Genomic DNA, 24,599 nt, shown 5'->3' on the forward strand with positions numbered 1-24,599 from the left:
ATAACCCCCACTCCCCATCTCCCTGTGCCGAAGTGGTTGTGTGGCTGACCACAGACATTGCTTTTTATCTGTCTGGGTGTCCTGCATCGATGTTTTGCAAAATATGTAGTTCTACATGAAGACTTATTATTAGCTCTGTAACTCTTGTTCTACAGCATGCTAAAATCATAGGTGTCTTTTAATTTTACCCCAAGGCCTTTGATTCTTGTTTTTGGACAAGTTTCCACTTTGTGTTGGTTCAATCACCTTGCAGATAGGCGTTACTGAAATTTATAGAAGAAGGTAGCGAATTTGGTGAGGGAACTTACTGTGACCCAAAAATGTAAGCTCTGTTTATTTTTTATATTAATATTGGTGGTTTGAGAGCCAGATACCAAAGTATTTGTGGGGGAGATTACTTTTATCTCCTGCAGTTCTGGCTGCTATGTCCAGGTACAGCCGTAGCTGGGAACCAGGTGCTGCAGCACTGTGTGATGCTGGCTGCCTCCCTCTGAGGTGTGCCAGTCTCAGGCCAGCTAAAAGGGGAGGAACAAAAGTCAGGAGCTGTGTCCTTATGTGACACTGGGAGTCAAACAGGGAATAGGAACAAAATTGCTGGCAACACATATAATATTTTAGGTGTCTTTTTTTCCCTATAATGGCTTTCAAAAGCATAGTTCTAGGAGCTTTTAAAAAGCATGAAATGGAGGGTGGTATCTGTCCCTCCCTAGTAAACTTGATTAGTACCTTTGCCTTGTCAAAATGCTAAATATAATTCAAACCTTGAAGTCCAGGAAATTATGAGGCAAGGCCAGCACAAATCTTATTATAATCTCACTTCTGCCAAGGAACCAATTATGCCCATTGGAACAGCTCAGTAACATCAGTATGTATAATAAGCAGGTAGGAAAAATTGAGAAAGTATATTTTTGTTTGCATTTTTAGCTTTTTTTGTATATCCTCTGGCTTCAAGTAACTGGGAAATACTTTAGCAAAGGAAAGCATAGCTGTTAGCTCAGAGCAAGTGCTGCCTTTGGGGAGCAAGTGTGCCTTTATAACAGTGGGATTTGTTAGGCTGCAGTGTTGATAACAAACAAGGTTTCTTCTCACGTGCATTGCCAGTGATATGATGAGGTGTGATGTGACAGTCAGTTGTTTGTGGGTGCAATGAGATGTCACAGAATGGAGGAATCCTCAGATCAAAGGGGGAGGATTCGTAACATTTAGTGCAGCTGAGAACATTTTAAAATGTACAGCAGGAACATTTGCTGTAGCTCGTTTTCTTTAGATGACTAACACAAAATTGGATGTGGCCCATGGTGGCTGTGCTTTCTTCCTAGGGGGCTATAGTGTTCATAACATGGAAATAAAAGGTTCTCAAAGAAGGTTTCAACTGCACTTTGGGGCTTATATTACCTTATTAACCTCTTTATTTCCAATTTAAATTGGGAGGATTTTGGTACCCTTCACATTTCTAAAGGACATTCCCCTGCTTACTATAAGATCTTCTGTCACTTTGTACATTAATTACATTGAATAAATATTTTTTCAGTACTGTCATGCAACAGATTTTCTTTATTAGGGCAGGGAAGGCATATGTGTAGGAGTCTAGCAATACAACCTTCCCCTGTGATACAGGGGACCCAGATTTTAATTCCTTCAACGTGAAAGTCAAGAACAGGCATACTTTCGAAATCAGGGTTAATTTTGTATTCATCTACTACTCTGTCTCAGGCAGGGCCAGTACTAGATGAATAAGGTATAAACAGCTCAGCAATAGTAGTTTGGTCTTTCCAGCTTTTTCCTGTCTGCCTCTTTATGTTAAGTAATTCTTGGTGTGCTTTTCTTACATAAATTCTTTTAATGGGAGATCAGATCTGTCATGTCTCAGAAGATAGAATCAATTCCTTTCATACAATAAAAGGGAAATATGTATGCGAGGCTGCAGCTAGTGGCATTCAGAGGCTGATCCCAGGCTAGCTTGGCAGCTGCTTCCTCCTCTTCAGACATGAGCTCAGGTCTCCATTACTTCCTGGGGCATGGGGACTGCAAGTGATAAATCTAACACAGAGTATGATGGGCGGTTTCTGTAAGAAATTGTGACTTCAGGAGAGGATTCATAGTTGAAATGTCTGAAAAACCAAAGATACCTTTCTTAAGCCTGAAGACAGTCCAATACTACAGTTACACCTTCCACTGACTACCACTTACCTCAGTATTTTTTGTGGAGCTTGTTTGAAGGAGCATTGTGGGAAGAGGTGAATCCCAGTTAGGTTCTGGAAACTGCAGCCTCACAGTCTCTCTGTGAGTTAAGCTGTCAGTGGTTTACTTTCATGGTGTTTGGTTCCATTTTCTCTGAGGGGGGTGAAGACTCTGCAGGGAAACAGAGCCCTTCCCAGATACTAAACATTGTCTGAAACAATCTCAGATTCAACATACAAGTGCAACATGACCTCCACCTGTGGTGGCTGTCCTGTGAGACTGCCTACAGATTGTCTAGCATTGGGTGCCCAGCTGCCCATAACCCTTTCTTTTCTAATGCCTCACATCACTTGGCACAGCCAGAATTAAACCCTTAATAATGTTTTCATTATTGCTTTTCCAGTGAGACACTGGATGTGAGCAAATTGCAGAGTAAGCTGAGCCAGTAAAGGAGTTCTGGAATACTTGCAGAATCATTCTTTTGAGAAAAGAGACCTGAGTTCCCTGGGATTTGCTGGGTCTGGGAAGCACTTGATAATGTTAGGTTAAAGCCTTTCCTCCCCTGCAATACTCTGCTTTCTTCCTTTTGTCACACAACCTTCCCCTGCTATCTCTACAAAAAGGCTTTCATGCAATCTGGCCCGTCAGCTGTTGCTTTTGTGCATTGTGTTGGATGTGGGATAAAGCGTAAGCTCTTCAATTCTGATGCTGTACAGTGTGGCATGAATGCTGATGGTGCTCTGGTTAAGAATAAGGCAACCAAGCAAACTTACAATTAACAATAAGCAGATGTGAGAACAGTGAATTCCTAGAAGTAGTTGCATTTTTAAAGATTTTCCTTTTCTTTCCCATTTCAAAGCTTCTCACCTCAGTATTTTCACTATGGAAAACTGCATGGTTCGGAAACCATGACTTGTGATATGGTAATACTGGCCTCAGTATTACAAGATTTGTCTTCAAAAAGCCAATTAGTACATGAACTAGAAGCTAATCTACTCCACAAGTGTAATTTCTATCCTTTGCCTTACAATCAGCCGCAAGAAACCACACTGCTGAAAATCACTTTTGAGAAAGAGCAAGTAGTGGTCTGTTTCTGTACATCTTTTCTGTGTTTCTATTTCTAGTGGTTTTTTCCACTAACCTAATGTGTGTGAGTGTGACCACTGTGTGAAGACAGAACAATCTGCTGCAGCAGAGCTCCTCCAGGGAGATAGCTTAATGAGCCCTAGGAGGAGGTCTTAAGTAAAGGAGGTGAGAAGCTGTACAAAAGAAGCATAGAAAAGAAAGATGTGACATATTTGGAAAGAGGAATGTTGCTTATCTTCTAGAGGGGAGCAATTCTATGACACATTGCAAGCATAAATAGAAAAAATTATATTATGCATTGTGAGCCATAAGTTGAGCATCCATGCTGATTTCCCTCTCTGTAATGAGCAATTAGAAATCAAACTCGCATGGATCTCTAAAATATGGAACAAAAAAGCCCCACCCATGCTGTAATCACCATGGTGCTGACAGAACCTTCCCAGTTCAGCTTAGTACTAGGACCACATCCATTCTCTTGAGAAATGTTTTGTACATTAGTTTGCTTGGGTTTCACCCAATACCCTCTTGCTTTAGGAATGAATTAGCAAGGCAGTGTGAATAAATGTAACATGTCCTCTGTCTGCAGTTCTGTTTTCAACACTTCTTAGAACTGACTGGAGGTATCAGTATGGGCACTAAGGATTTTTATTTGTAGCAGCATATGTATCTAATTTTGAGAAGGGCCAAAAGCTGCAGTTACGGCACCATGTGATGTAAAAATTAAGATACAGCAGCTCCAGCAGTAATGAGCATGCTGTCAAGTTGTATCAGCCTTTGGAAGCAGAGGGGAGGAGAAAATAGAAAATTAAGGGCCATCGAGCTGCTTACAAAAGTCAGTGCATGGATTGACCTCTGTGTGTTCTTCATTGACAGGTTGATGACGCCTGGAAGTGAAATTCGGTTTGTCCACAAGCACATGGGTCTGGTGCCAGGCTGGGGAGGAGCTGCCCGGCTGGTGCGGATCGTGGGCAGCGGGGCAGCCCTGCAGCTGCTGGGCGGGGCTGCCCGGGTGGACCCCGAGAGAGCTCTGAGCCTGGGGCTCTCCGAGGAGACGCTGCCGTCCTCAGACCAAACCAGAGCGCTGGGAGAGGCCCGGGCCTGGCTCAGTCACTACACAGAGGGTCCGGCCGCTGTGATTCGGGCTGTGAAAAAGGTGGTGACAGCGGGAAGAGAGCTCCCACTGGAAGATGCCCTAAGGACAGAGAAGGACATTTTTGGAACTGTATGGGGTGGGCCTGCCAATTTGGAGGCATTGGTTAGAAAACCAAAACATAAATGATGGTTTATGCATAAGAAATGGGCTTGACCTTTTTGCAAACAAAGCTTTCAGTAAAGCAGCCATTAAACTGAATCATTTAATGACTTGTCCATTTAAAATGGCATTAACATTCCTGCCATTTAGGTCAGGCAGGCATATTTGGTGTGCAACCACAGAGAAATCCCAGGCAGATTCTCTACTGTCCTAATCACCCACTGAATAGAGATTAGTGAAATTACTATGTAAAGGTAAATACTGTGCTGAAAATAGAACTATAATTCATTTGGAATGAGGCTGAAGATTATTTTATTTGGTGTTTTGTTTTTTTTAACTAGGATGGAAATTAATTATTTGAAAGTTGTGAGGTTTATTCATTTGTGGAATAGGTGCATCTAAAGCTGCAAAATACAAGTTCCCCAACATGAGACCAGTGTCTTTAAGAGCAGCTTAGAAAAGATGATTACCAGTGGAAGATAGCTTTTATTTTTTCATTCTAGTTAGTTCTTTGTGTAATTGCTGAGAAAGTATCCTTCAATTTTAATGGTGCTTTTATAGGAGAACCTTTGTGTTAGTGAGAAGCTTCTAGCACTCATTCACTATCACTGATTCAGGTTTTTAAATGTACTTTGGTGTCTTCTCACTCCTCAAGGAATCAACTACCCACACATGCATCTGCACATTCCCATATCCTGTACCTGTGCAAAGCTGCTGGCCTGGTTCTTTACACAAAATCTAGCTGAAATCTTGGAAGGCCATGATGTATCATGCCCTGAAATGGCTTGTCCTTAGTTGACTGGATGATGTGAGTACTTCAGCATTCTGTTAAGATGTGCATGGATATGTCTATGTCTTTCTTCAATGCATTTTCACTGGTAGGGTGTATTTGGGCTGATTGGAAGGTTTGGAACTCAGTCTCCACTTCATGCCAGTGACCATGCAAGTAATTGGATAAATCAGTGGGGAAAGTTTTCTCTTTAGAAATTAGAAACTGACACACAGTGCCTTAAAGAGATTTAAAAATAAACATCTGTGAGAGAAAAACCATATAGACATATCTGTGACTGAGAGTTTCCTGTACTGTTGGTTAGGATGCACTTGTGTCTAAATCCAGTAGGGGCTGAGATCTGAGCCAAGGACCTAAGTACTCTGTGGGAGCATGTAAAGAAGGAAGCTCTGGGCTGTGTGCCACTGACATGCATTCTTGCTCTGACCAGGCATAACTAGCTCAAGATCATGGAATAAGCTCCCTTGAGAAAGGAAGACAGTATCTTGGATGGAAATCCATGTTACAATTTCTGCAGTGTGGCAGGAGTCCTGAGTTTTCGCAAGGTAACTACATATATTTGAGGACTTGGAGACAAATCAATGATGGGAATTAGGCTTGGATTGCCTGTTAAGATTCTGTAGTTTTGAGCAGATTCTGTGAGCTGCTGGGGATGTTTTACTGTATAGCTTTCACAGCAATTAGTATAGCCTGAAACAACCAAGAGAAATGCTGAGGAAATGGATGTGTTTTTGAGTTGGCACCTTAGAGAAGATAAGGAACTTACCTCCACCCTGTTGATCCTGCACCTTAATATCTGAAGCACCAATGGAGGAAGATTTCAAGTCTCTCTTCCCCTAAAATAAAGTTCAATTTTTCTTTTCAGATTAGAGAAGAGACGGGAATGAGACCATGGGGAAGAGTAGTGTTTTGTTTTGTGCCTTTCTCCCCCTGGCTGCTTTTTATCCAGTAGCCCAGCTGTTACTCCTGTGTGGCTGGATTCTTTCCCATGCCCTAAAGAACGTCAAACCCAAGTGGAAATGCTTTAGTATAATCAGGCAGCACTTGACTGTTTAGTAGTGAAGCTATTTTGCTTTTCATGAAGTTTCTCAAGACTCATGAGGGATTCTAGACAGCTGCATCACTGAACCTTCAAGGCACACTCCAGTCTATACTCATCGAGTTTGTTGAAGCAATAGCACATAATGCTGTTGTGAGTAAAAAAAAATATGTTTTAAAGGGCAACTGGTTATGTCTTTGCTTTTAGCAAGAATGAATGTGCCATTACTATTATTATTTTTAAAATGGAGGTGGAAATAACTTAGAACCTGAGTAAGATCCTTGAATCTTTTTTTCTTTAGTGTATTAGGCTCCTAAGTGTATTCTGTGTACTGAGTTCTAGAAATTTGAAAGGGAAGAAATTGTAGGACAAAGAATCTGGTTTCTTTCATATTTTGAACCAGATCTGTGCTGGCAGTTTGTGAATGCTAAGTACACCTGTGGGGGATGTCTTTCCATTTTGATTTGTAAACAATGAGCTTAATTCTCATTTCAGCAAATATATTTCCCCATCTACCCTCTGTGATTTGTATCAAAGGCCGATGTTTGCTTCTAAGAAATCAGGACAAATAATTAACTAATATACAGCAAGACACATTCAGAGCAGTTTCAAAGAGGGTTATGGAAACCCATTTTGTTGGTATCCTAAATATACCAAGCATAGGTACAGGGCATTCTGAAGATCACTGCAGGTTTTGATCAAGGATTTTGTGAGTAGTCTAATACCATATTCTCTGGTTTATCTTCTTCTAAAAGTAAGCAGAGCCCTTCATAGAAATGACAGGCCAGCTAAATTACCACGAGTGCCAGGATGAGAGTTAGAGACTGAGATGAAATGGAATCCCATTTAGCCCATTTGAAAGCTAAATGCTTTATTTCACAGAATACTTTCTTATCATCTTAAAGTGACAAATACCTTTAACCAGCAATCGATAAATGTTTTTATTTTCTTTACTATTATTAAAGATGTCAAGCTTCATCTCAGCAGGCTTTTTTTTCCCCCTTCTGAAATGGCTTAAAAACAAACATGCACTAAATGCACAAAATAAATTAGAAACATCAAAATTGATAGTCCCAGACTCCTAATTAAATAGCATGCCAGCTTTTGTACTTCCTAGGGGCTAATTTGCCAGTTTCCTCTTCAGCAAACTAAGTTTCCTATTACATTGTGAAATGTCTGTCTTGTTTTTCTTCTGTGTACTGGGCCAACCCAAGGGTTTAATAGGAGCGTGGATTCTTTACTAAGCTTGTAAAGGTTGGATACTGGTGATCACTTTTAACAAGAGAGATACTTCTATCTTATTTGCTGCTGATAGAAATGTATTTACTAGATGGTCAAGCTAGATAAGCAAGGTGTTCTTGCAGAATGCTTGGCTCCCTATCTGATTTGTATTTTTTTAGCCATGAAATAGGATTCCTGTATCTGGGGTTATCTGTTCTGGAAATTGAGATGCTGTAGATTTTATAGCATTTAAATTTCCTTTTTAATTTTCCCTTCTGTTTCACTCTGCATTTCTCTGGCTATGCTGTACAAGTTGAAAATCACTTAATGCATGGAATTGCAGTCAACCACATAATGCAGTGTGGCTGTGGCTTTGCTAAAATGAACAGAAAACACATTTCCTACTGAAAGTAATGGTTTAAATATAAGATGGGAATTATCAGTTACTACTTTTCCCTAGCTTGATCTGGGGAGTGCATTTGCTGCTCTGATGGTTGGCTATTAAGCCCTCACCAGCCTTGCTTTAATTTTAGTGTTTCACAGCTGCAGTTAGCCAGCAGGAGCCAAAAACAGCATCATGGGTGTGGGGCTGAACTCTCTACTTGTGTCAAAAACCCCAAGGATAATCACTGATAGAATTATTTGTAGACTGTTTGGGCTGCAAATCCTAAAATTAAGTATATAGTGAGTCATGTTCCTTTATTTTATTTCTTGCTTTTTTCAACCCATACTCACATTAAGTGAAGTGTGTGCACATAGCTGGTGTTCTTAGTGAAGGTTTTTGCAGCACAAAGGCATACTTTGGTTAGAGCCACTGTATACTAACTCAAATCAAAGTAAGATAGCTAGCAACTAAGAGAGAAAAAAGCATTCCATCCAGTTTCCTTTCTGAAGTCCATGTAATTGGCTTATTTCTTTATGGGACTGGAAGATGATGGTGAAAATCTGTGGTCAACAGCATCTATTTCTAGCTGAGAATGAAGGAGATCTTCCTTATTCCATCCTACTCTTGTCTGCACTTTCCTGACCCACCGATCTCACCTGTAGGCGGAGGAGGAGGGGCACAGCTTGTCCAAGATCAGATATGTCATCCATCATTACAGTAAAAAGATCATAGAAGTTTAAATCTACCATTTTAAAAGTCAGCCCTTTTAATTCCTTTCAAATGGTTGTTTGCTTAAAGCAACTTAAGACCAGTAGTACCTATGTATCAGCTACTGTCCCTTGGCATTCTGAGATACATATACTAAGAACTGGAGTCTAATTACCTTTAAAATAAAGACAGAGTCCAGAATCAAGTAATGCTGTTTCTCAATCTGAAAAAATGTAAAAGAACTGCTAGAGAGATAAAAGACAAGCTGTGTTTTTCAAGATCTGGCTTTTAACATTCAGAAGTCTGTAGTAATGCAGCTCCCACGCTGCTAATACAAGCACAAAACTGCTTCTTCTGTGCTGCCATCAGTTTTGCTATGAACAGGGGAACAGCACTATCATCCTTAATATCCATGTCCTTTGTTATAGGGTCAACTTTGACAACTTACAGTCTTTTATTTCAACATTTGTGCTGTTAAAATAAGGCTGTGTGTGATACTTCTGCCTGCCATCAACAGTGAAGTGAGTTAATCAGCTCTTCAGATGTCTGTGTGAGTATTAAGCTTGCAGCTCATGATTTTTCAATAAAAGATGATAGTCCTACAGTATTGCCTTTGACAGACAGCCAGTCAGGGATGCAAGAACATCAGGATGCCACTCAGAACTAGTCATTCCTTTTGGTAAACATGGGAAGCTTTTTTATGAGAATCTTCTTTGAAATTCCTTCAGTGAAGTTCAATTAAACTGGAAACATATCTGAGATTGTTACTGATAAAATGTAGTTTTATTAAATTATAAATTCTGTAACAAAAACAAGACAGATCAAGAAAGATCTCAAAAAACAAAACTACAAGGACTAGATGGCAAAGCCAGTGAAAAAGCCATGGAGAGTGTAAAGGTAAGGATTTGCAACACAAGTTAACCGCATTTTTACATTTCCATTCAAAGAAGGTAAATGATTGCTCTTGCCTAGTAAAAACACATTTTAACTCCAAACTCACATCTATTTTCTCACATTAAATTAAGCGTCCTGCTCACACCCAACACCTTGACTGATTTCACACAGCTTTAGTGTTCTTTTCGTACATCAATCCATGCAGAAAGTAGTAAGACAATGCAACAGTCAGATAATGAAGACAATTCAAGTTGTACAGTAGATATACATTGGCCAAAAAGGGGTAGAATATCTTCAAGGGGAAAATGCTACAAAATAAACACAAGACATTTTCAAGAAAACTGGGCATTGTTAAACAGCTTTCAAACCATTAACAAGACAACCCAGCTTCCTCGAGTTAGAAAGTCTTCCAGCTGAGACATGTTAAGAGACTTAAGTTAAAACAGGCCAAATCTGTTTTCTCCCCCTCACCCCACCCTCCCACCAAATACGCTGCTAGGTTTGAGTGCAATGCCAATTTGGACAGAAAATTTACAGAAAATTACAACTGAATGGTTTTTTTTCGCATGGCTCTAGATTTAAACTTCAGTGACTGTGCACTGTCCATCTGGCCTTCTAGATCTTACACTTGTGTTTGCCACCCCACCCCCTGTCCCTGGTCTATCTGCTCCTGCCTGGCTTGCACCAGCATTCAAGTGTCTCTGCTGACCAGGGGACGGGTGTTGCTGAAGGTGGGCAGACACATCCTCGCTGTCACTGCTGGCATCCGATTCGGTCTCCTCAACAGAGGTGTCAGGGGCTGGCACCCTACCAGAAGATGAAGATTCGTGGTCTTCTTCTCCCTCTACCCTGTGACTCCTTTCAGCCATACTGTCTCCATTTATTTGCAAGTGGGCAAAAGAGTTCTCTAGAGAATTGCTTGCATCAGGTGATGGCGTTGAAGGGCTCACGAGCTGACCATCTAGTGCTGGTAGGGGCCTCACAGAAATGGATGCTAGAGGCTGCACAGCTGCAGCCCCTGGAGTCAGTGTGCTGTCTGCACCATCAGCAGAGCTTTCTCGTGCCAGGTTGACAGTGTTGGTGTCACAGTCCAGCCTCAGCCCAGCCACTCCCTTCTTTGGTATATCTATTATGTCCCGTTTTATTTTTCTGCGACGTCCATGCTCATTTCTCCTATACTGAACCATATTTTCAAGGTCTGCTACGTATAAAAAACCAGCAATTAGCATTTCAGTGCTCTTTTTACCCTTGGAAAAGGCATCTTCCAGCTCTCTGCTGGTACGTTCATCATACTGCCACCAGCCATTTCTACCTTCATAGTACCAAGCATATTCTCCATTGCCTCTGCTTGCTGCTTTGAGTTCTTCGGGTGACAGTAAGGTTGGCTTGTCAAGAAAATCCTCAGGAATCTCCTGCCGGCAGAGTGCACATCGTTTCCCAAGCCAAGAAGCTCCCTTAACACACAGATAGCAGAAAACATGTTTACAGGGCAGACTTACTGGATGGACACACGTTTGCAGACAGATAGCACATTCAGGGACTTGCAGGGAAGGTGCTGCACTGCTACATGACTCGTTTGTCTTCCTATTTGTGGGAAGCATGTTGATCGAATGATCTATTTCACCACAGCCAGCCATCCTGCAGAGGATCAAAGAAATTTAAATCAGTTCATTATGTCAACTTAAACCAGCACCTCGCATCACATTTCACCTCAACATCCACACAACAAGATGTTTACTTCAAATTAAAGTAAGTTACTGTTTCCTGAGTGACAAGACTACATTGTGTACTGGAAAGATTTCTTTTGCTGATCACCAACCTTTTATCTGTTTAATTTTCAGCATGTTAACACACCAAGTTAGAAAACAAATTTTGGCATTTCCTTTGTTCACTTCCTGAAGTAGAGTTGATTAATGAACCTTCAGCCAACCAGTTACTTTGATGCCTCCTCAGGAAATTCAAAGAAATTACGGTTCTTTCCTCAAGAGGTGATGTTGCTGCAGTTTGAACTTAAACAATCTCTCTTCAGACTACAAGTGATCATCTGGTTGATTAAGAGACTGCCTGAACAGTATCTCAGACTAGGCTTACGCAACAGAAAATATGCCTCACAGCAGCACCCAGCTGATGAATTCCCCCACTCTGTTTCTTAGTCCCCATGCACCATGGTATGCCACCTTCAAACTGAGCTCCGAACAACCACAAGGCTGCAGAAAGAACCAGATTTGAAAACTGAGGTGGCCTTTTTCAAAAGATACCTTGGACTCCTTTTTCTTAAACATCAAGTGAACTCCCTGATATATGTGAGTGCCTCTCGAAAGGAATCACTGCAGACCAGCAGAAGCGTATTGCAGAAGACACACAACTCTGACTTGACTAGCTTGTGAAGTAATTGCCTTCACTTTCTCTGGCCATATCTTATTTCTGTTTTTAAAGGTGATTTTGTAACTGTAAGAGAATGGGGAATGCAAAACTGCATCACTTTGGCATCGTGTAGGATTTAAGTAGTTGAAAAATTCTAGCCTAAATATGCAAATGCCTTCTCAACTATATTTTTGCCATGGCAATCTTTCACGGTCTGTTTCATGGTAATTTTCCTTTTATTTATTAACAATCAAAACCAAATACCAGATACTAAATGAGGGAGGAGAATGGGCTTTGGGGAATGGGGCCTAAAAAGGTGCCTTTTTAAATTTAAAATCCCCAAGAAACTTCAAGACTGATATTCAACAAAACAGGCTTTCAGTGAAAGTAGTCTTTGTTGTACAGACAGCTAGGAGTAGTTCATGCAAAACTACCACAAGCATGTAGGCCAAAAGAGACTTTTAGAGGTCACTTAGTCCTGTCTCCTGATCCACATGGCACCAACACCAATACTACATTAGACCACCTGTGGCTTTGTCTATCTGAGTTTTTTTGAAACCTGCAAGGATGGAAATACCACAGGCTCCCTGGACAGCCTGTTCTAACGTTACATACGTTTCTAACAAAACTTGGTACCTCACGAGAAAATGCCTGGTATTACTGTAAAAGCTTCCACTGCTTTAAAAATCTTATAAATATATCTGTGATTAAAAAAAAAATAAAAAAAAAGCTTCAGTATCTATATTTATCTTTACAATGATGTATCATGTGCTGTTTACTTAAAATAATTTTCTCTATGCTGTCTGTTCCCTTTAGCACTAAAATTTCCTTTTGAAAGACCAATGCCTCTTTAATCCCTTTTTTAATCAAGTGATTCTTTTATAAGCTCTACGGCTCACATACTTTTTCCTGAAGTAGCACAAAATTGTATTCACCTATGTTTCCGTTTCGTATCTGAATTTCTTTTTCTGAGATTAATGACCAGTCTGCACAACAGTTCTTGAATAAAGCACGCCAGATACAGACACAGCATTACCTACCAGCTGGCAATCGTGATTTTACTGCACAGCACACATCTGCGAGATCCATTCTAACAATGTTGTGAATAAGTTGCTTTTTGGAAGCCTCACACTTCTGAGGCTGTATTTTGCAACAGATTTTCATAGCAAGGGTAGTGGTTTATACCAAGAAACTTATTAGAAAAAGGGGAGAAGAAAGTCTATTTAGATTTCAGAATAACCACAAACACAATCCAACCATCATTTCACAACAAAAGAGCTGAAAGAGAAATCCATTTATTGATTAATTTGTGCTAACCATGGCTGAGGTAAAGGATCTTAATTTTCAAGTGTCCCCACAATGAGTAGTACAGTGCAAAAAAGCACAGCAGCAGAGATTTTTACTTCCATGCTACAGTTTTACAAAAGGACACTTCTCCCTGAATATCCTTTATAAAATTATCCTTTTCAGAGTCAAAGAAAAGATTAAAACAACCTGTAGGTAAGTAACTTCTATACAAGTCACCTATCATCATTAAGATTTTGGAGGTGATTAAAATGCAATGCAGGGATTAAAAAGGCAATGCACTTTGACAAACTAAATTGTGATACCATGAGCTAAACTAAAGAGAGTTTACCCTGAGGTAAACTCAAAGAAGAATTAAAAGTTCTCACCTGTCCACTGAAAGCAAAACATGCTAACATTTGAACTGTGCTCCACAGGTCACCCATTAATTTGAGGAATCTTTGATTCCTTACTAGATCAAGATAATAATGCAGGATATGAAAAGGAGTAAATGTGGGGTTTTTTAAATTCCTATTTGATTTTTAATGATTCTAAGGAAAATGTTATGTATAAAATGAGTAGAGCTGGAGGAGTAAACCGTTATCTCTAAAAGTGCTACCCAGGAACATAAAACTGATACAATAAGCACAGCTGCAGTTGCATGTGCTCAGAATGCAGGACAATTATGCATTTGAAGATTTTTATCAACTACACTGAAGCTGTCTCACTTTTTGTTTTTAAATCATGATGCTAATTAATCTTTTGTTTTTTAATTTACCTTTTTTAATACCAAATCTAGGTCACAGAGTTTGTTTATACACTGGTAGGAGGATGCACACGTAGGTTTTTACAAAAGAAGCAATCCTTCAGAACCAAGGACAAACATCTTGGATGGCTATTCTGCTACGTTATGGCTGTGGAAGCACTTCCACTGCAACTTCATGGTATTAAGAATTAAACAAAACTGACCACACAGTATTTTTCCTGAAAATAAAAGTAATATTTTATAACAAAGTTCAATCAAAACAGGCTTTATATCAGAACTGTTATCAAATAGGAAAGCTCTATTTTTTGGAAGATTGGTTTCCCTTTAAAATCATGTTCTTGACTAAAAATTAACTAAACTCAAGGAATAATTCTAAAAACAGTTTTATTTTAAGTATTTAGATCCTCAATGCAGGTATAAATAAGAGAACAAGAAGAACCTGAACTCTGCATTTTAACATAAATACAGCCTAAAATCGAGACAGAATTAGTCCAAAATCTTGCAAGATCCCACCTCTTGTGGTTTTTATTTTTAATATTAAATAATACAGTTAATTTCTAAGCTATGGAGCCTTCATCAATAAATTAAGTATGGAAGAGGTGATGTGTAACAGCTACATAAAAAGACCCCAGGTCTTCTTGCACTCTAATGGAAGAAAATGTAAATTCAGACAAAACCACTCCAAATTCCAGGTCAAATTCTAACTGCAACTAAACAGTCCATCAAGGAGCTGACATGTTGAAGTTCAGTAACAAAACGACAGCTTACTTTTTCTGAATAATTTCTACTGAAGCATGCCACAAGACTGAAATGTTCTCTCTTCAGATGTCTCCAGCTAGGATGGCAGGTCCTCCTTCCCAAGGCTTGCTCATTCCTGACTTGTCCTGCTCAGTGGTACACAACAGTGTTTCAGCTTCTCTGCAAACTAACAGAAAGCAAACAATACCACCATTACAATGTTGTCTAGAGGTACAAATGAGCAAAGTACAATACCATGGTTCTTAACAGAAAGGAAATTATTATGCTTTTATTTACTTGATGCATGTTTTTTTTCAATAGAACTATCACCAGACTTCTGTGTCATTTTTTGTAACCATCAGTTTTGATCCACAGTTTTTATTTTTATGTCTGGCTTAAACAAATAGTATTTTTTTAAGCACTATAAAAGGCAATTGTTTTTGACTATAGTCAATTAATTGCTCAGTGACCTCACAAAAGGAGTAACACAAAAGGAGAAACAAGACCAAAGTAAGGAGCATGTCAGTTTTATGCAAATTTAACCTCTAATAAATGATCCCTTATATTCAGGATATTTAGAAAGTCACAATAGCTTTCTAAAGCTTTTTATAAAACTATCATACCATTCCAAAGAAGCATCTAACCATGTTCTTGTCCTGACACAGACTAGTATCAGATGCTTGAGGAAAAAGCAGTGCACATGAACAACTGCTCTCCCCCCTGGTCTTCTCCATATTTCAATGAGAAATTTGCCTCTTCATATTTCAAGGCTCAAAGCCTTGAAACCTCATCCTCTTACAGAGATCACTGCATCCATTTATGAATGAACCTCAGAACAATTCAGCACTTTCTTCTTTATAAATCTACATTTGTATGTTCTCATACCACCTTATAAACAAACTCTACAACCTACATTTGATACTTACCAAGGTAAACAAACAACAACAAATAATAATTACGACCTTCCTCTACTTCTTTAAAATATCCTGATAGGCACCAAGGTTCAATGACAGAAAGAGTGCATATGATTTCTAAAAAAGAGGACAAGGATGCAACTCAGCCTCCATAACTCAGAGGTAATATACCCCTCTTCAGGCTAATAGATAATGTCAGTTGCAATATATCTGGTGAACCAGAATCCTAGCCAAGTTATTTCACAAATACATAATAATCATAATCACTAAGTGCCAAACAAATACCTAAAAAGTTCCTACAGCAGGGAAGTAGGAATCTGCAGACTCAGAAAGGGAAGGGAGACCAACACTCTTGCATTCTCACAACCTAAACAGAAGGTCTTGATCTAAGAGAACCACTGTCAGTGAATCCTCTGTCAAAAGACTGATGAGCCACAGAATCTTCCTTCTGGTCTGTCGCTTTCTGGATGATACTCAAACATCTTGAACTACCGTTTCCAGTTGCTGCAAAACATTATATATAGGAATAATTTGAAGTAGACTTGAGAATGTCACCTCTTTGATTTAAATTTGTTCAAGGAAAGAATAATTTCAGCATAAATACAGTGCAGAGCAGACATGTTAAGAGTCGAGTAAAATCAAGGAGTGGTAAGACCCTGAATGAACATGGAGCATTATAGTGTTATGTGCTATAGTCCTTCATCAAATGATCAAACATTTATCATTAATAGTATCAGTGTTTAGATTACTTCAGTGCATGAAGTATTAATAAAATATGTTATTTTCTTTATAGTTGAGCTCCATGTAGTATTCTGTACAGCTATTTTTAGAATGAGCTCCAAAGGAAAAATTGACAAGCCTATCCACACCTTTTCTCTCCTCATAGTTCTAGCAGCTTTCCTTTCTTCACACATCAATCTGAAACCAAGAGCAGCAATCGCGTTAGAATGGTGGCTCTACTAATCCACTGAGACAAGATACTATGTTTTCTATGATCAAAGAGACAGCTGCAACAAGCTTGATGCTCTGGGTGTGGTATTCAGTCCTTCATCTTGGGAGCTGGCTTTCTGTTACTTCAATAGGTATCACCTGAAGCCTTTTATCTACTCCCTCTCATAATCCACTACTAGAGGTAGAACATCATAAAACCAAATGCTATGTGGAGATGGCAAAAAAAAGGCGGGGTCAATTCTGGGGGATTTATTAGGAAATAAAAATGCATACATGTATTCAAGATATGAAATTATATCTAGAAGAATCCAAAGAAGGCATAATTACAGAATTGTGATAAGGCAACTTTACAACTGCTGCAAGGCTCTTGAAAAGAACTAGTTCACACACTGACATCAGGTAACCTCTACATTTCATGACATTGCTACTTATTTAATAAGCCAGTCTTGAAAATTCTACTGAAAGGACTGACAAAGGACTGACAAACACTTATGGTTACACACATGTCCCTTCTTGGATGATGACTCCTCCTTTGAAGTCACCTGGGTAAGGGCTGTGTTCTATACTTCACAATTAATTTTCTCTTTTTCCTGTAGTATGAGTTATGCTATCTGCAGCAACCTGCAGGTATCCCTCCCTAAACCCCTGCATCCTATCACATACTGATTTTGAAGCTTTAGAAATGCAACAGACAGAAGGACAATGTCACTGATCAGGACCATCCCCATCCAAACAGAGGCTCAGCCAGCATGGAACTGTTCTCTTTGTCCCCTTGAAATTCTCTCAGGATGCTTACTGGGAGAAGTCACGTCCACTTCTTCCACACTTCAAGAATTTGAAGTGGTGGACTTCCTACCAGACCTATCTCCCAAAATGACTTCAGGTTCTCCTGAAGAACAATGTTAAGCTTTTACTAGGCCAAGATGGAATGAAACCATTTCTTGTCAGTTCAGTCAGTTGTGCTCATTAAATTATGAGACCCAGTAAATTATGAGGCCCAGCATAATTTTCTACTCTTATTCATTTGGGGAAAAAAACAGCAACAATTACAAAAAGCTCCCAACAATCAAACAAACAAACAAATAACCCACCCAAACCAAAACCAGAAGCATACATATTTAGGAAGACAGCTCCTATTGAAGAATTACCTACAGTCTTAAGCTTCCTCTGTAAGGAAAATCTTAGCTTTTTAAAAGCACACAAGTGCAACACTGGTGAATTCAACAAACACTAGCCAAAGACTATTACATGAGTCCTACTTCAAATGACAAATCTAGGAATACTGCAATACAGATTATTTTAAAATAGCTATCACAAATTCATCATTCCCCTCCTTGAAAACTCAGTGCAGTTACAGTATTAATTCACAAGAGTAAATGCTCTTCTGTCATTAAATACTTGGGTTTTTTTTCCATGAAGGTTCCTAATTTGTAACTCTGTTGGGAGTAGGAGGAGAAAAAGATCCCTTGAATGCTGTCCTTCCCCACAAGTAACCATGATCCAGACAGTGTGTGAAGAAAGAAGGTGGTTGTTTCATTTAATAGGAAAAATCACTCTCCTATCTGACGGTCTGCTACTGTCAATACACTACCAGCTCAAGGTACTGAGTCTTATCAGATGTTTAAATCTCTCCCTGGCACTGGATACCACAACAGATAAATAACTTCACTGTTTTCTGTGCTTGCCTACTTTTTTTGTATCTGTTTCTTAAACTTAGAATATTCTCAGGAATTGCTGATTGTGATGAGGCTTCAAGTTGGTTGTCATTCCTTATTATTGGCTATGGCATTTTAATAAACCCTCAACACTTATTTGTATACTTGGAACTGAATCATAGAATAGTCAAGTGCAGAGCAGTCAGCCATTTCAGTATTAAATACTACATGTATTGAAAATGAGGTTGTTTCCTATGCTACAATTGGAGCACTGATGTTGAATTTTGAGCATACATCCTATTTCAATCTATTTAACACAGAAAAATTTTAATTTCTCACTCAAAAACAAAAGTGTGCAAAAAATGAAGCAGAAACTGGTTCATCTTAACTTACCAATGCTCCAGAAACTCAATAAGTACAGGGACATCTCTTTGGATATATATATATACAGACTTCATTAATATACACAGAAGAGAGGAAAAAAAAATCAATTTCAATGTGGACTTTTCCAGGAGCTCATTATTCAATAGGCTATAAACATACTGCAGTTCCAGCTCTTTAAATAAATGACAATTCAATTACATCTAAATTGATGCAATACATTTTGAAGGAAACAAGAACAAACTTTGTCTTTCACTCACTACTGATTTTGTATTATAGCAATTTAAACAACTGCCACTTCAATAGACTTGGAAAGAAACTACAGTATTAACCATGCAAGACCATAAAGCAAGTTCTTGCAAAAGCATTCAATAATTAAGATTTATTAAAAATTACCAAATGAAGACTCAGATTTCACTGTGTCTTCAATACTATTACACACCGTAATTTTTGGTACTGCATTTTTAGAGATGCTTCAGAATCTATTTTTAAGTAACCCACGGTCCAGATACAGCAGCTAACAAAGCAAAAAGGACTGGATTTTTAATATTACAAAGCTGACAGAAGCAAAACGTTTTTAAGCTCCGCTCCATACTCCTCCTTGTAATTGCTAATATGTAACTGCATATTACATTGCAGTAAGGAAACCTACAGCGTTTCTCAGACATACCATTGAAAAGCTGTACTAAGATTAAACCCCCACAGTTTCAGTTTAACTATTTCACCATTCCGATTGTCTTGTTCGTACAAAAACCTCGCATTTAGTTAATATTTTTAACAACAATTCCTCAGTGGCGGCAACGTGTACCGCGCCAAAAGCGGGGCCCGTTTTCACGTTTCACGTCCCCTTTCAACATTCCTAAGGGATACAATGCAAACACTTGAGCCGAGGCCGCCAAGCAAAAAGAAACACCAGCACTTCCACTAGGAACACTTCGTTACTTCTGTCTGGCCGGGCGCTGCGCACCCGTGACCGCCCGGCAGTGACCGAGCCCGGCCGGGCCAGCGGTGACATCCGCAGGGACGAAGCCACACTTACAGCACCTCGCCCTGGGAATTAGAGCGCTGCGCCGGCTCGGCCAGGGAATTCCGCCACGCGTGACGCCGCCACGGCCAATGCTCCTGACCTATTTTACTGCCCAGCACAACGAAACTCCCTACTCACAGAACCACAGAATCAATTCGGTTGGGAAAGACCTCCAGGACCATCGAGTCCAGCCTAAGTCCGGGCCCGGTCCGGCACTCCGCGCGCACCTCGCTCCGCACCGGCGTCGGGGCGCCACCTCCTGCAGGGACACGGCTCCGCGGAAGGGGGCCTGGCCCAGCAGGAGGGACCGGGAGGCTTTGCCGGCGGTCCCGGCTCTCCCTCGCAGCCTCTCCGTGCGGGGCCTGGGGAAGGGCTCCCGGCAGGGCTGCGCCGCCGCGGCCCCGACACCCGGCACGTGACCCCACGGGCGGGGCGGGGCGGGGGCGGCGGGGGGCGCCCCCCCCCACCCTCCCCGCCGCCAAAACAATACCGGGCAGGGCTCTGCCCGCCGGGCGGCTGCCCGTCGCTCGGCTCAGCCCAGCGCAGCCGGCCTTTTGTTCAGGGCACTCACCCGCGCGGGGAGGCCGCGGCGCCCGCTCCGGCTCGGTCCGCACCCCGCCGGCGGCGGAGGGGCGAGGGGAGGCAACGCCGCCCCGGCCCCGGGCGGCCGCGCAGGGGGCGCTGTCGGAGAGGCCTTTGATGGCCGAGGCCGTCGCCTCCTTCCGATCGCTCCAGCTCGGGCCTGCCCGCGGCGGCGGGGGGGGTCACCCCCCGGGCCGGCCCGCGCCGCTCAACTCCGCTCGGCCCCGCTCCGCTCCGCCCGCCGCCACCTGCCGCTCCCTCCGGCCCGGCCGCCGGGCCGCGGGGCCGCGCCGACGTCACGCCCGGGCCGGGGCGGCCGAACGCGCCACTGTGACGCCGGCGCGGCGGGGGCGGGGCCAGGGGCGGGGCGTCGCGCGAGATGCCGCGGGGAGGCCCCGCCCCGGCCCCGTAGCAGTGTCATGGCGGTGTCATGGCGGGCTCGCGTGGGTCGGGTGGCGCCTGGGCTGAGGGGAAGGGCAGGTGCCCGGCAGCTCCGGCCCCGGCTGGTGCCCTGCGGGAGAACCTGCCAGGCGCTCGGGAGGGCTCCGTCTGATAGCTGGGGGTCTCCGTCCCGGACCCCCTGCCCGGGTCGTGCCGCGTTGTGGCTGGTTGAGCCTGGCTGGACGCCAGGTGCCCTGTAAAGCCGCCCTGGCACTGCCCTCCGCAGCTTGGCACGGCAGGGGGAATATAACGAGAGGCTCGTGGGTCGAGATCAGGATAGGACGAGATCACTCATCATTTGCCGTCATGGGCAAAAGAATACTGATATGGGGAAATTAATCTAGTCAAATCAGAATCATGACAAATAGACTCATGTTTAAGGATGGTGTTCATCCTTGCCTTCCCTTCTTTCCAGGCTGATTTTTGGCTTCCTGAATTTTGGGGCGCAGTCCTTCAGGAACCACCTGCTCCAGCGGGTGCCCCTCAGGGTCACAAGTCCTGCCAGCAAACCTGCTCTGCTGTGGGCTCCTCTCTCCATGGCCCCACAGACCCTGCCAGGAGCCTGTTCCAGCACAGGCTTCCCACGGGGTCACAGCCTCCTTTGGGCACCCACCTGCCCTGCCCTGGGGTCCCCCATGGGCTGTGGGTGGATCTCTGCTGCCCCATGGACCTCCCTGGGCTGCAGGGACACAGCTGCTCCACCATGGGCTGCACCAGGGGCTGCAGGGGAATCTCTGCTCCGGTGCCTGGAGCGCCTCCTCTTCCTCCTTCTCTGTTGGTCTTGGGGTCTGCAGGGTTGCTCTCACTCTCATTCCACTCTCCAGCTGAAGTTGTTGTGCAGATTTTTTCCCTTCTTAAATCTGTTATCCCACAGGTGCTACCCCTGTCACTGACAGCCCGAGCCTTGGCCAGCAGTGGGTCCATCTTGGAGCTGTCTGGAATTGGCTCTGTCAGACACAGAGGAGCCTTCTGAGAGCTTCTGACTGTAGCTCCCTCCCCAAGCCCCCACCACTACCAAAGCCTTGCCATACAAACCAGAGATGAAAGGTCTGGAAGTGGTGGGAGCCTCAGTGTGTGTATTCCCTGGAGCTTTCTGATCAGAAAAAGCAGACAGGCATGCTTCCTTGGGATTCATTCTTCAAGTGCCTGGTGGCACTGCTGGGAGAGATGAACTTGCACAGCTCTGTCATGCTTGATTAATGTGAAGGCAGGTTGCAGTTGCTCTTGTTCCCCCTGATGAGGCAAGGCAGTGGATTCAGCAGGAGGCACGAACAGTTGCTGGCCTTTCCAGGACCATATTCTGCAGCTCAGAGAAACTGCAGCTCATTTTTTTACCTGAAAATTTAGGTGGCTTGACGGTCAAGCATGTACCTCATGCTGCTGTGCAATGCCCAGCCATGCTTGGGTGGTTGCTTTGGTAGTCAGCCGTAGGTGGAGATGGACCTGGGCAAGACCCAGATGTAACTGCAGGGACTCAGACTATCCCAAAGCTGAGCTGCTCCTGTAGATGAGGTGCACGGGGGAGACCTGTGCCACCTGCTATTGTCAGTTGAGAAGCCTGCTGTATTAGTATTTTAATAAACCAGGATCAGAAACAATAATCCAATTAGACGGGGGAGAGGGGATGTGTGTCCAGGTACTCATTGCACCTAAATGGAAAACTAAATGTTTCAAGGTACAAACTGTCTACCCAAGGGCTTGTTAGAACTAAAGGTACTGTTTGGCTGCTCTTTTTGATTTTTAAACCAAATGAAATCACAAACATCAGAAAATATAAGAGATGAAAATTCTAAAAATACTAAATTCTAAGTGTAATTAGGAATATGAAAAGAAATGCATTTGGTTAATTCACTTGTTATTTCTAAAAGTCTAGAAAAGCCTACCCAAAATCATCACTGGTTTTAATAAATGTGACATGTTTGCATCCAAGGACAAGCATTTACATGGTAACCTGTGTTGTATTTATATTGTTCTGTGTGCGGCTGAGTCAAAGGTTAGGGGAAAGGAAAGGTCTCTTACTGACAGTGTGTGCTCAGCAACAATAGCCTTAATCCTTTACTGAACCAGACCTTGATCCTGTGGAAGCTATTAAGGCCAAATTCCTGTCGGTTTCTGTTAGAATCTGACCTAAAAAAAGAAAGCAGGCTTGTGCTCTTAAGGGATCTAAAGAGTTCAGGCAAAGCTACTCTGACTGCATGCAACTTTGTAAGAAAGGCAACACCTTGGGAAAAGTGTACTTAGTAAAAAAGAAGTCTGTGGCTGTGTATGGTTACGTTTTCACTGCAGCTGCAGATGGACTGAGAAAACGTGCTTGTGAATGAAAGATTCTATTTTACACTCCATGAGTTATGGAGCAAGCATGGCAATCGAAGGAATATCAGACAGTGCCAAAGATAGTAACCTAATTAAATGTATTGCACCTTACTAGACTAAGGGAATAAGGAGCATGAAGGGGTATCTAGTCGAATAGATTGCAATAAGGGGATCAGTTCTAGTAAAAGACCTTTTAAAATATTCCCTACATTGTTATCAGTCCTTATTACCAGCTCCTATTTCAGTCAGAATGGGTATTATTTAAACATCTTTTTTTGTGTTTCTGTTTTTGGCATGGAAACAACCTATCCATTCCACTGATGGTTTTCTTTATGCCTATTACTTTGTACCTGTCTGTTACAATTGAAGCCACCTCAACTGTACCTTTTCTACATCTATTGCTTCACATTTCTCTTGTCTGCTGTGTTTCTCTTTGTGTATTTTTATTGTTGTCTACAATGTCATCACTGTGAAATTTGTCTTTTGCTCACCACTAAATTATTAATTAATACAGTGGTTTCAAAAGTAAAGATTTTCCAGACTAATTCTTAACAAATACCACTTCCTCTGCTAAGTGTCTACAGTCCCACCATTAATATTTTGCTGATGCTGTGATGGTGGAGAACTATTAATCCATATGTGAGTGTTTCTATTTATAAAACATTTTTTCCTGCTTCTTCAAATCTATATGATACTATGTAAACCTTTGCAGACATGTGCCAATGTCTTATATTCCTCAAGAGCTCAATCCTTGCTGCACTTGGTGCAGCTGAAATGAGAGGGGAAAAAAGCAGTTTTCTTCTGCTGTGGTTTTGAGTCAGTTTATATCAAAGCAGTTTGGGAAGTTGGTGTGGAGAACCTCAAAACTGCTGCAAGTTAACACTATTGTCAATAGAGTGGATGATGTGTGGTATCATGCCAATTCCACTCTCCTGCACCTTCAGCAAACCCTCTGTAAAGACAGAGAAGATGTAAAGTTGTCAGTGCACTGCACTTGTCTCTCCCTTGCAGGGAGCCAGAGAGGGGCTGAGAATCGAGTTACAATGTGTAAATGTACTAAAGACAAATCTTGATTTTGCTTGAATGGCACATTCCATTATGGACCCCCTGTTGCTTATCACTCCTTGCATTCCTTTTCCTCTAAGCTGTCCTAAAGCAGGAAATCCACATGTTGCAGTGCCATTTTCATTGAAATAATAAATGTCATACAGTCATCAAAGACTACGATGCACAAATTTTCCAGGATTATTTCTTTTTACAAATTATATTTATGGTTTTTCACAGTCCAAAACACAAGCTTATCCCTTGTGCTACAACTGTTTTAAGATTGTGTCAGTGAGACAAAATGACATTCACTTGAACTCTCTTGAAGTGCAATTGCAGTTGTGCCAATGATGTATGAAATGTAAGTTGATTGATGGAAGTCCAAAGCTCCTTTGGATTTGCAAGTTTTTTTTCATTTTGACTATCTAGAAACTGCTGAGGTTTATGCCTGTTTCAGCAATCTGCATTTACAGTCCTGCTGCACTGTAGCTAAACTGACTTCCAGTCGCTATTTGCAGATTAAGAACAAAGTGTCAGTTAAGGGCTGAATTGGTGTATGGAAATGCAACTACTGTACCTCATG

General features: G+C 41.8%; 2 protein-coding genes across 13 annotated transcripts in view; one reads left to right on the forward strand and one right to left on the reverse strand.

Moving 5' to 3' along the window:
• Nucleotides 1–4,814, forward strand: part of ECHDC1 (ethylmalonyl-CoA decarboxylase 1) — a 39,866-nt gene extending 35,052 nt beyond the window's left edge. For all 5 annotated transcript variants that reach the window (XM_014248360.2, XM_005518341.3, XM_014248359.2 and 2 more), the window contains one exon: nt 4,141–4,814. In XM_014248360.2, the coding sequence (XP_014103835.1) occupies nt 4,141–4,546 (406 nt within the window). In that variant the 3' untranslated portion in view covers nt 4,547–4,814. The remainder of the gene's footprint in view (nt 1–4,140) is intronic.
• A 4,604-nt stretch (nt 4,815–9,418) lies between these two features.
• On the reverse strand, nt 9,419–20,495 carry RNF146 (ring finger protein 146). Of its 8 annotated transcripts, XM_088053194.1 has the most exons (6): nt 19,775–20,019; nt 16,492–16,540; nt 15,908–16,126; nt 14,739–14,895; nt 11,056–11,194; nt 9,419–10,968 (listed from the first exon to the last, which is right to left on the reverse strand). In XM_088053194.1, the coding sequence occupies exons 5-6, from the start codon at nt 11,191–11,193 to the stop codon at nt 10,135–10,137; spliced, it is 972 nt and encodes a 323-aa protein (XP_087909320.1). In that variant the 5' UTR covers nt 11,194; nt 14,739–14,895; nt 15,908–16,126; nt 16,492–16,540; nt 19,775–20,019; the 3' UTR covers nt 9,419–10,134. The 8 variants fall into 8 exon arrangements, with proteins under 8 accessions (XP_087909320.1, XP_087909313.1, XP_087909315.1 ...); XM_088053187.1 differs by having other exon boundaries at nt 9,419–11,194; nt 19,775–19,835; XM_088053189.1 differs by lacking the exon at nt 16,492–16,540 and having other exon boundaries at nt 9,419–11,194; nt 19,775–19,855.
• Nucleotides 20,496–24,599: the final 4,104 nt, after the last annotated feature.

This window comes from Pseudopodoces humilis, chromosome 3 (genome assembly GCF_049639895.1).
Source record: "Pseudopodoces humilis isolate 2021_Gansu_Grassland_sample_001 chromosome 3, ASM4963989v1, whole genome shotgun sequence".
In the NCBI taxonomy this organism is placed as follows: domain Eukaryota; kingdom Metazoa; phylum Chordata; class Aves; order Passeriformes; family Paridae; genus Pseudopodoces; species Pseudopodoces humilis.

Excerpts from the sequence above, each read along its gene's own strand:
- RNF146 (XM_088053191.1), bottom strand. The coding sequence starts at position 11,193 with ATGGCTGGCTGTGGTGAAATAGATCATTCGATCAACATGCTTCCCACA.